This window comes from Eupeodes corollae, chromosome 1 (genome assembly GCF_945859685.1).
Source record: "Eupeodes corollae chromosome 1, idEupCoro1.1, whole genome shotgun sequence".
Classification (NCBI taxonomy): Eukaryota; Metazoa; Arthropoda; class Insecta; order Diptera; family Syrphidae; genus Eupeodes; species Eupeodes corollae.
In genome coordinates this window covers 264,684,014-264,696,733 of record NC_079147.1, presented here as the reverse complement: position 1 = coordinate 264,696,733, position 12,720 = coordinate 264,684,014, and the positions used below count along the sequence as shown (strand labels likewise).

Sequence of the window (12,720 nt, the reverse complement as noted above, 5' to 3'; positions counted from 1 at the left end):
TCAGTATAACTCACATATCTGGGCTCCTGCAACTTATTTAAGCCTCTTGGACAGTATTGAACGTAGAGCATTTAGATTGATTGGTTATATAACCATCATAAGATCATTTAAGTCGCTTGAACATCGTCGAAATGTTTCTTCTAGGGCACAATAACGTTTATTTTGTAGATATCAGATTTGAACCCGTCCATTACTTTTTGAATTTAACAATCCGGTTCAAAAGATAATTACCAACCCAAAGAAGAAGAGATTTATAATAACCAAATGCTCGCATTTTCCATAAGAGAGCTTGATGTTTTCCTCAGAGGGATTTCCTTTTAAAATACGAAAATTTTCATCTTTCATTCTTATAACCTCTTAACAGCTACAGTTTTTTCTTTGGTTTTGATAGGTTAGATTAGTTAGTTTGAAATTGAGAAATGTCAAATGAAATGCAGACAAAAATTTGACGTTTTGGCGTGGTTCACATTTAACATCGGTCCTTAAAATCAAAGCACCCTTTATGAGTCTTTTAATGTCTATATTTGTTTATGTGAAGGCTCTAATTATTATTCCAGATATTCATATACTCTTTTATACCTAACGACTTAAGCTAAACGACGTCAACTTAAAAGAAAAGTAAAATCATTTGATTGGAGTTTCTAATTTTTGATCCATTAGAAATCAATTACACTTTAGTTACTTTTTTGTAGTAAGCTGTTACTTTAAAAAGGACCAAGTATATATATTCTGTACATATTGAAAACTTTAGTGTAAGTCTCAGCTAAAATATAAAATGTTTGTATTTATAACCCAATACCTTCTTTACCGCCATCTCTTCAGGTTCTATTGAACATTTATCAAAGTTATTGAAGATACTTTATTATACTAAAAGTTGTATCCTGATTAAATTCCTTACAATCAATTAAAAACAAAATCGAAGTTTGATTTTATCATCATGAATTCTCATCGTTTTGTGTTGGAAGAATTCAATTAAAACTCAAAACGTATACCACAGTTAGCATTAGTGTAAGTGGTTGGTAAAATATCAATATTTGCCTTAAAAAAACTTTTTTGTGTGTAATTTTGTCCCTTCGGAAAATCGCTTACCTCGCGCATTCAGCCAAGGTTCTCCCTTTAATTTAATACACACACCGATTGACAGGACATACAAAAAATTATTCAACCCAATGCAATCATCAGTTCGTCGCGAAACTGGCTATGATGGTCCCCTTACTTTGTTAACAAATCAAACAGTGTATAAATGCCACCAATTTAAGTGATATCTGCGAGTTACGACAACGAGAGATAGTCTTTGCTAAGGGTGTACCAGTACTTGTATCTATAGACCCATTTTATTATTGCCAGTTCATTCAATTTTTCTGTGCGTCCGCGTTGTCGTCGTAGAGCCCCATTTGTATATCCTTGTTCAACAGCCTATCAATTTATTTGGTCATTGAAGGTAGATAGGTAGTTTAGTTACTAACAAGGACATTTTGTTTCCACCTTTCCAAGGATACTCTGTACTCATTCAAATACATACACAAACCAATTTCTCAAATACAATACAAAAATACACTCATATATACACGACAATATGTTTATCAAATTCACAACGCTACTCCTTTTTGATGATCATTTCTATTTTACTATTTTTTCTCTGCACCCCTTCTTCTCTCATATTTAGTTGGATACACTACAAACGATGTCCTTTATCGATGGAATCGAGCACGTCAGCCCGTGGCCATTGCCGAGGATATGAAACTTTCTCAATTTGATTTGGTCGATTGTCCTGCTGGCAATACAACAGATACCGTTCAAAAGATTCACACCAAATCCACCAAGTCAAGGACACACAATCAGCACTTACAGCATAAGGAACAAGTTAGAACTATCAGTGAGTATACCCAAATGAAACAGTTTTTGATTTTAATTTATTAACAAGGACAAATATTTGTGTTTTTGTGTACAAAACTACAACGAATATGAACGCTTGGTATGTATCTTAGCGTTTTTGGGGTTGAGGTTTAAGCACTCCGTCCTTATTTAACAACGCGAACTCTTAACCGATCATTAGATACTACGTCGCGTTTACGTCATTAGAAAATAGCATCGAATCCTTACATCAGTCATAAAATGTTATTTTTCTGTTTTTGTTTACTTTAAAATCATGCAGGATGCAAAAATAGTTGTCCTTTAGAATTGCTTTTATTTGACAAACAATAAAGTATTGTAACAACTTTTTGTCACTTAATTTGTGTGCTGCTTTAAGTAAATTTTGTGCAGAGTTCATTTTGATTAGAACTCGATGTTAATAATTTTAAATACCAAAGTGCAGTTTCCTCCCTCAACTAGGGTTCCATTGCTGCTTCTTCTACTTCCGCTTGCAAATAAAGAATAAAAATGAAATAAATGAAGCTCTCGTTTTGTCAATAATCAGAGACAATTTTCCAAATAATTTTTTAAAGCTTTTTTCAAATTGGATTATGGGTATTAATAGAACCTAGAACCATGAATGAGGGTAGTTGGGTTGAGTAAAGATGATTTTTAGTTGATTAAGTAGGAAGGTACTTTGTATTTTAATATTGAAATGATTCAATTATTTCACAAAAGAATAATTTTTAACTTCCCACAGGAAGTTATTGCAATGGGTCTGATTTTTCGAATTCAAAATTTTGACATTTCTCGACGTTTCAAGGTCCCTAAAACCGAAATAGAAGATTTTTACAGAGATGTCTGTACGTACGTGTGTACCTACATTCTCGACGTTTTTTTCGTTGTCCATAGCTCAAGAACCAGAAGAGATATCGACCTCAAACAAATTTTTATATACAGATAATAGTGCAGAAAGGGCTCTTAAGAAAATTGTGGTGGTGGTTTTTTTACCATAGCAGTTTAAAAAAAGGTGCACATTTTGGTTAACCCTAAATAAGCCAAGAACCAATATAGCTAGAGACTTGAGTTAGATTTTGTATTATATATTGTAACGTGATACCAAACAAGTATATTTTTGTAAAAAAAATTCAACTAACGGTTTTTGTATTAATCAAAAAAACTTGAAAAAAAAATGTCACTCCCAAAATTCTACGAATAAAAAATGGTTTGATCTCCAAAACAATTTTGTGCAACGAAAAATAAAGTGATATCAGATAATATTTTGAGAAAAATCGAATTGACATTTTTTTTTATAAAATGCTGAAAAACTGTAGGTACCCACACTGATAACTTCCCAACCCGTCTGTCGATTTGTCTTGCTTAAAAGTTTTTTCTATATGTACTCGTACCAATTTTTACCAAATTTGCGTAATATTTTTTGTAGATTTGATTTTGTATGAAAAAACGGACTGTTAGATTTTTATATAAAAATTACTGAATATCGAAAACAATATTTTCTGTAAAATAAAATAAGTTTGAAGCCAATATTTTAATTTTTAAAAAGCTATCTGAGTCGAAAGTAATTTTGACCAACTTTTGTTAAATTTTTTTTAGGTTTTTAATTTTGTGTACAAAAACAGTCAATTCGATTTTTTTCAAAATTTTACTGAATGATAACAACAATAATTTTTGAAAGATAAAATTAGTTTGAAGCCAATATTTCAAATTTTTGAGTAGGTATTTGAGTCGAAAATCAATTATCACAAACTTTTATACATTTTTTTTAGGTTTTAATTTTTTGTAAAAAAAACTGTCAATTCAATTTTTCTCAAAATTTGTCCTAATGTTGAAAACAATATATAATATTAATATATATTTATAACAATATATTATCATATTTTTACCAACTTTTATAAATTTTTTGTAGGTTTTTATTTTTTGTAAAAAAAACTGTCAATTCGATTTTTCTCAAAGTTTTATCAGATGTCAAAAACATTATTCGTCGTTGCAAAAAATTGTTTTGGAGATGAAATCATATTTTAGTCGTAAAATTTTGGAGGTGACAATTTTTTTCAGATTTTTTGATTTATATAAACAACCGTTAAATGGATTTTTTTCAAAAAAATATACTTCTTTGAAATCACATTACTTACTTACTTAAGGTGGCGCTACAGTCCTGTGTGAACTAGGGCCTCACCCAACAAACTTCTCCATCTAGCTCGGTCCCTAGCTAGATGTCTCCAGTTTCGCGCTCTAAGTTGGGTGAGGTCACCTTCCACTTGTGCGCACCACCTGATCCGCGGTCTTCCTCTTATGCGCTGTCCTGTGGGGGTGGATTCGAAGACTTTCCGGGCCGGAGCATTGGTTTCCATGCGCTCTACGTGAACGAGCCATCTTAGTCGTTGGACTTTTACTCTTCTGGCTAAGTCTACGTCGCTGTACAGCCCGTACAGTTCGTCGTTTCATCTTCTCCTCCACTCCCCTTCGATGCGTACGGGACCGTAGATGACACGAAGAACTTTTCTCTCGAAGCGACCCAAGGTGCTTTCATCCGCTTTTGTCATGGTCCATGCTTCTGCACCATATAGCAGGATGGGGATGATAAGGGTCTTATATAGCAACACTTTGATCCCTCGAGAGAGGACTTTACCACTCAATTGCTTTCTTAGTCCAAGGAAACAGCGGTAAGCAAGAGTTATTCTGCGTTTGATCTCAGCGCTGGTGTTGTTTTCTGCGTTTACAGCGGAGCCTAGGTAGACGAAGTCCTTGACTACCTCAAAGTTACGTCTGTCGATTGTGACGTTTTGACCAAAACTTCGGAGCATGTACTTTGTTTTGCCCTCATTAACCGTTAAACCCATTTTTGCCGCCTCTGCCTCAATACTCACAAAAGCCCCATTGACATCACGCTGAGTTCTTCCGATTATGTCAATGTCATCAGCATATGCCAGTAATTGGACAGACTTTTGAAAGATAGTGCCTCTAGTGTTGACGTGTGAGCTCTGCACTATTCTTTCAAGCACGATGTTAAAAAAATCGCATGACAGCGCATCACCTTGTCTAAAACCTTTTTTGACATCGAAAGGTTCTGTTAAGTTGTTTCCAACCTTTATGGAGCAGCGTAAAATCTCCATGGCTATCCTGCACAAACGGACGAGTTTGGCAGGGATGCCAAAACTAGACATGGCTCTATACAGCTCGTCCCTGTAGATGCTGTCGTATGCGGCCTTGAAATCGATGAAAAGATGGTGGGTGTCGATTTGGTGTTCTTGAGTTTTTTCCAGGATCTGCCGTAATGTGAATATTTGATCAACTGTGGACTTTCCTGGTCTAAAACCACACTGATAAGGACCTATCAGGTTGTTGACGATGGGCTTTAGACGTTCACATATTACGGCAGAGAAGATTTTATAGGCGATGTTAAGTAGACTTATTCCTCTATAGTTGGTGCAGTTTAGAGGGTCTCCTTTTTTCAGGATTGGGCAAACAATACTGAGGTTCCATTCATCGGGCATGCTTTCTTCCGACCATATCTTACAGATAAGCTGGTGCATGCTCCTAACCAACTTATCTCCAGCTGCTTTAAAGAGCTCGGCATTCAAGCCATCCGCTCCAGCGGCTTTATTAGACTTCAGCTTAGATTTGGCAATCTTTACTTCGTCTAAGTCGGAAGGACGGGATTGTTGGCTTTCGTCGTCTATATTGAATGGATCATTGACTGCGGTTCCACTATGATGTTTCCACTTTCGTCTTTGCAGCCTTCAGTTCTAGGTTTATGTACCTGTGAATTTCGTTTCACCTGTTCATAAGACTTTCGAACCTCATTCCTGCTTATCGTACAATAAAGAAAACTTCAATATGGATGGCAGATATTTAAAAAAACTCAAAAAATTAAGGTATAACTCGTTTTTTCTCTGGTCATATTTATAAGGACATCAATTTAATTGCTTGCAAAAAGTAATATGAGTACTAATTTTAGGTATTTAGTCTTTAGTCTCAAAGTCTTTCGCTCTTTCCTCAAATTAATTATTACTTCACGAACTTCTTCTATTTAGTTCTTTTTCGTCTACAGTCGAAATAAAATTTTTTTAGAAAGATGTCTGTGCATGCGTGTGTACCTACGTTCGTAGGTCTGTACGTCCGTACGGTCGCGACTTTTTTTTCTTCGTCCATAGCTCAAGAACCAGAAGAGATATCGACTTCAAATAAATGTTTGTATGCAGATAATAATGCAGAAAGATTCAGAAATTAAAAACATAAAAAAAAATAACAAAAGTTGGTAAAAATTGGTTTTCGACTTTAATATCTTTTCAAAACTTTAAGATATTGGCTTCAAAATAATTTTATTGTATTAAAAATATTGTTTTCAAAATTTGACTGAACTAAACCAACTAAAAGTTGGTAAAATCTACAAAAACTAGTATGCAAATTTGGTAAAAACGATATCTCAAAAACAAATACATATTAAATTCAAATTAATTTCTATTATCCAATTTGTAAATACTACTAAAATTTGTAAGAATTGGTTACCGACTAAAAATCTCGTTATCAAAAATAGATTTTGAAATCAATCTATTTCATCAAATGTATATTGTTAACTATTTTTAAATTTTTTACAATAATTTAACTGATAACTTTTTTAACAAAACACGAAAACCTATAAACTTTTAAGCAAGACAAATTGACAGACAGGAAGAAAAGTTATCAGTGTGGGTCGCATCCCATCATAATGAACCTCAATTCACTAAACACGCGCTTCAACCGGAGATGGCATAACTGATTATTTCTTTGAACGAACGTCAAATTCGATCAATTTAATTCAGTGTCTCTATTAATGTGACCAGAATACCATACATTTTAAACGAAAAACTCTTGTATATTTTCAAGTCTATAGAATATAATGCTTATTCCTTAAGCATATAAATATCTTTCATAAAAAGAGGCTGGGATGCGACCCACACTGATAACTTCCCATCCCGTCTGTCGATTTGTCTTGCTTAAAAGTTTGTCTTTATGTACTCGTATCAATTTTTACCAAATTTGCGTACTATTTTTTGTAGATTTTATATTTTATGAAAAAACGGACTGTTGGATTTTTATATAAAAATTACTGAATATCGAAAACAATATTTTCTGTGAAATAAAATAAGTTTCAAGCCAATATTTTTAAGTTTTGAAAAGCTATTTGAGTCGAAAGTAAATTTTTACGAAGTTTTAGTATTGTTTTTTTTTAGAGTTTTATTTTTTGTTAAAAAAACTGTCAATTCGATTTTTTAAAAATTTTACCAAATGTTGAAAACAATATTTCCTATGAGATAAAATTACTTTGAAGCTAATATTTAAAATTTTTAAAGAGATATTTGAGTTGAAATTCAATTCTTACCAACTTTTATACATTTTTTTTAAACTTTATCTGAATGTTGACAACAAGATTTTTTGAAAGATAAAAGTACATTTAAGCCAATATCTCAAAGTTTTGAAAAGATATTTGAGTCGAAATCAATTTTTACCAACTTTTATAAATTTTTGTTTAGGTTTTTATTTTTTGTAAAAAAACTGTCAATTCGATTTTTTTCAAACTTTAATTGTATGTTGACAACAAGATTTTTTGAAAGATAAAAGTAAATTTAAGCCAATATCTCAAAGTTTTGAAAAGATATTCGAGTCGAAAATCAATTTTTACCAACTTTTATAAATTTTTTTTTTAGGTTTTTATTTTTTGTAAAAAAAAACTGTCAATTCGATTTTTTTCAAAATTTTTTTCAGATGTAAAAACATTATTCTTCGTTGCACAAAATTGCTTTAGAGATGAAATAATATTTCAGTCGTAAAATTTCGGAGGTGACAAATTTTTTTTTTCAGTTTTATTGATTTAAAAAAAAAACCGTTTTATTGATTTTTTTTCAAAAAATATACCTGTTTGGTATCACGTTACAATATATTATATAAAATTTAATTCAAGTCTCTAGCGTTTTTGGTTCGTAAGATATTTAGTGTTAACCAAAATTTTCACCTTTTTTCAAACTGCTATGGTAAAAAACCACCCACGCAATTTTGTTGAGAGCCCTTTCTGCATCTTTCTGCCTTATTATCTGTATAACAAAATTTATTTGAAGTCGATATCTCTTCTGGTTCTTTAGCTATGGACGACGAAAAAACGTCGCGTACGGACGTACAAACGTACGTACACACGCACGCACAGACATCTTTCTAAAAATCTTTTATTTCAACTCTAGTGACCTTGAAACGTCGAGAAATGTCAAAATTTTCAATTTGACAAATCGGACCCATTACAATATATTCTTATGGGAAGTTAAAAATACGATGATACTGAAAAACTTAAGCTACCCTTTCAAATATTACCACTACTTTATTTATCTTATTAACTAATTTCTGATATTGTTACAAAAAATAACAATCTAATTATCATTATTGACTACTTACTGAATCAAAAGTCCTGTCATTTAAGATTTCCTTCAAAAATCCTTAAATTTCATTCCTCTGCATATACCTTCCACTGAACAAAAATATCATTTCCCCAATGTCCTAATTAGAAGCACACACACAAATCTATGTACATCTGCAAATAGTCCATCCTTAACCGAGAAAAGTAGAAGTATGTTTATTCCAGAGGATATCCCTTGGTCCAATTGGAAATATGAGACAGAGATATCGATTCAAATCAAAGAACTTGCACTTCTTCCATCTGAATTGACTTGTGATTGTAAATCAATTTGGGAATCGCCAGCAAATCACATTTCAACTTAAGATAAATTGAGTGTGTTTAACATTTGTATTAATTATACAGTTTGATGTCACTTGACAATATGAATAGTGACAGCTTGACAAACAGTTATGGTCACTTTCCAGTATCAAAATGTTAAATTGCTTATATATGAACATTTCCTTCCTCTTACAGAAGCTGAATATTCAATGCTGATGGTGAATTTCCATCTACAACGTCACATGGGAAACTTTCTTATTCAGGTGTATGGACCATGCTGCCTCCTGGTGGTATTGTCATGGGTGTCATTTTGGCTTAATCGAGAGGCAACCGCAGACAGAGTATCTTTGGGCATAACAACCGTTCTAACGATGACATTTCTTGGATTGGAAGCAAGAACTGACTTACCAAAAGTGCCCTATCCCACAGCACTCGACTTTTTTGTCTTTCTATCGTTTGCTTTTATATTTGCCACTATTTTACAATTCGCCGTTGTGCACTACTTTACCAAATACGGTTCTGGAGAGTGTTATTTTATTATCGACGATGAAGATAGCGCTTCGGATACGGATCATGAGGATGAGGCGACACTGAGGAATATCAGTGGAATGCCTTCGGAATTCAATACGAGCACCGAATCGAAAATCTACGAAGTTATACCGCTGTCTATGTGTTCATTTCCAATAGCGCCATCGAATCGACGGCCTTATCGTTATTCGTGTTTTGGTTTTCGATGTTTTCGAAAGGACGAAAAACACAAAACTGCCAAAGAGCATACAGTCGCCGAGGAAGTCGTTCAGTTGAGGGCTGAGGGTAAGATTTTAAGATTGCGACGTTTTTAATTTTAATCTGATATTCATTTCTTTCAGAAACAACTGCACCGTCCCGTCGGGCATCATCATTTCGCCCTGAGGAGGCCCAATTTAAAACAAAATCCAAACGAAAGCCACGTCAACCACAATTCAACTCGGTTTCGAAAATCGATCGAGCTTCGAGAGTTGTATTTCCATTGTTATTTCTTATCATCAATTTATTCTATTGGACAGCTTATTTGTCAAGAAGTTCGCGAATTTTAACAGGCATAGACTCGGGTTCTTGATGTTATCTTTTAGCAATTTAGACAAGTCCAAGAAGAAAATTGAGAAGAAACAAATAAACACAAGGGAAAGGTTTGACTCTGGAGATCGGGATAACATCAGCCAAGGACATGGATATAAAATTTTGAATTTTGGTTTAAACTTCATTCTTCTACTAAATTGCTAAAAGAAATAAAAACAAGTATTATTTTAAATGGACTCTACAACAGCTTATTATATAAATTAATATTATTAATATTGCTTTGATATTTTGTAGGCTTAAGCTTACCCTGATGTCATAAACGAGTGAATATTCCACAACGAATAACTAACGATTACTATTCCACTCGTTAGTCTCTTCTTAAAGCGATTAGTTTTTCAATGAAAAAATCGGAAGAAACGTAGATCATTCGCTATAGATTAGGAGCGAGTAGTAGTTAGCGAGTGCACACGTATTCTTTTTGTCAAATTACTCGTTGGTGAACTAATTTCGAATAGTCTAGCTAGTGAAATAGTGATTTAAAGTTATCAGTAACTCGCTAGAGTTTATTTACTCGTTTGGCCTATGGGTTATCAAGAAATATAAAAAGAAAATATCACAAAAACTTACCATTTAGTTGCAATAATTGACAAATGAATTAGTGAATTAAAAAAAAAAAAACAGAACGCTACTAATAATTACTTTTAATGTACAATGACAGAGATGCACTTGAAAAGGATTTTAATAAAGTTATTTCAGCCGTTTTTCATTGATAGCTATGATCCCTATAAAACACAAGATTTTATTTTGTGAGTTATATTTAGATAGAATAAGCTAAGAAGAAAGACATTTTTATGTCACCTTCTCTCTGTATAGATCATAAGCTGATATAATCAAATACGGCTAAAAATAAGCTTGCATCAAACTATAACCAGATGGCAATAATTAAATGAATGGTACCTACAAAAATCAAAAAATGTTTAACTCATAAGCTTTTTCAATTGTTATAACTACGCACTATTTTAATTATCAAAATAAGTTATCATTTTCTTTAAGGTTTAAAAATTCAATAGTTTTGTTAATTAAAGACATTTTAAATTATTATAAATTATATTACTTATATTGTAATTTTATTTTTAGGATATAAAAATGACCATGTATTTTGAAGACTTGTACAAATAAAAAAATTATCAAATAGAAAAATATAATAAAATATAAATAAAAATAGTACCTATAATTATGCTATTTTAGAAAATAGTTAAAATACTAACAAACACAGTCTTTTAATTTATATGAATTTATTTTCAAGCACAAACAAATCTTTTGGACGTGGAAATGTCTTTTGTATCGAGTTGAAATGAGATTAAATTAGACTGTTTTTACTTGATAATCAAAGTAGATTGGGAAGTTATGCAAGCCTTTTTAATTTATTTTTAAATGAGCGGATATGAGATTCAAAATGATGAAACGTGCAAATAAACCTTAAAACTATAATTCAGTTCCTCACTGTTTACTCAACCTCTAAAAATATTTCAATTCAATATTCCTCCAAAACACCCCTGTTCGTTAATTTTAATTGTTAAACTGCTTCTTAGACGGCGTTCACACTGAACTATCTTTGATACACGTACACAGAATTTTCTAATGAGATGTTATATTTGTAATAGCCTACTAACTGTTTCATGTTTTAAAAGAAAAACTGGGTACATTATATTCTATAGAGCTTAGTCATTCACTTGCCTTTGCCCTTTTGTAGGCTTGGTGAAAAAAATAATTTTAATGCCATTCTTTGTTTCAAAATAATATTTCTTTTTGAAAAATTATTTTTGACAGAATATAAAACTCTAGTTTAAAAGTTTCTCCACATTTTCGTTGAAAATAAAGAAAAAGGTGTGGTACAGTTAAAAAATAGGTGAAATTAAGGCAAAGTTTGCTATTAGCAGTCCATATCTAGTAGGTCAATGACCGTAGTTCTTTACAATTAGGCATTCCACAAGTCACATAAAAGCGTTTTTTACTTGAAACTCATAGGGCTTTAAAAGTTCAGTTAACACAAGGACTCTTATAGATCATCACTCAACATAACATTTTTTTTTATTTTTGGACCAATTTTCACCTGACATGCTACTTTAATAAAGAAATATTTACAAAAAGCTTCACCATTCTTACTAGAAGTTGTTACTTTGAACAAATAGCACTGCCAATCTATTTGACCAGATTATATTTCAAAGATCTCAGGGATTTCCATTTTCTCAAAATTTTTATACAAATTTCTCACTTTTGTTTTGAGAAATCTGAGAAGGGAAATTTTATGATTCGATTTCTCAAGAATTCTCTATCGCATAATTAAGAAGAGAAATTGCAAAGCAAATTTAATTGCTAGGTGTGAATGAATAGTAAATTGAATTGACATTTTATTGTCCTGCTATGTCAATCCGTCTGAGACTGGGCGACATTCCATTACCGCAGAACGAATTTTTACGAGGTAGGGGTCTCATTTAGCGTTACCACTTTACTTCAACAATTTAAGTAGATATACTTTTTTTTTTGTCAAATAAATTTAAAATCTACTTCCTACTTCGCACCATCATCAAAATATTGAAATGTGCCTTATTTTTAAGGTTTATGTTTCTACCATTTTCTCCTTATTACTATTGTATTTAGTCTCAAATTTTTTTTTGAGAATTGAAAAACGCTTGAGTGTTTGCATTTGCGGTGAGGTACCGTTTTATATTATATATTATAGTTTAACCTTTCAAAAAATTGGGTCCCCGATTTCGTCGGTTTGTCTGAGTGTCTTTCCTGTTTTTTTTTACTAAGAATAAGAGAAGTCCTAATACAAATTTGTACGGTTGAAAATGAATAATTCTCACAAATGGGTACGTGAAATGGAAGACGTCTAATAATAAGTTCAAAACTCCATAGGAAAAGCTTTTTTTAACTAAAATTTAAAAACGATTTTCAAACAAATATTTAAAAAATAAAGGTTTTTTTTAGAAATCAAATGGCATTTAAATTTTTAAAAACAAACTTTCTTTTCAGGTACATTTTAAATCTTAAAATACAGGGAATAGTTTTAAACAGAT

The 12,720-nt window shown here is 31.9% G+C and overlaps 1 protein-coding gene across 1 annotated transcript in view; it reads left to right on the top strand.

Moving 5' to 3' along the window:
* The window catches only part of LOC129942895 (gamma-aminobutyric acid receptor alpha-like), a 33,360-nt gene extending 22,548 nt beyond the window's left edge, over positions 1-10,812 (top strand). The window contains exons 5-7 of the mRNA XM_056052016.1: positions 1,667-1,876; positions 8,774-9,391; positions 9,448-10,812. Coding sequence (XP_055907991.1) covers positions 1,667-1,876; positions 8,774-9,391; positions 9,448-9,677 — 1,058 coding nt within the window. The 3' untranslated portion in view covers positions 9,678-10,812. The remainder of the gene's footprint in view (positions 1-1,666; positions 1,877-8,773; positions 9,392-9,447) is intronic.
* Positions 10,813-12,720: the final 1,908 nt, after the last annotated feature.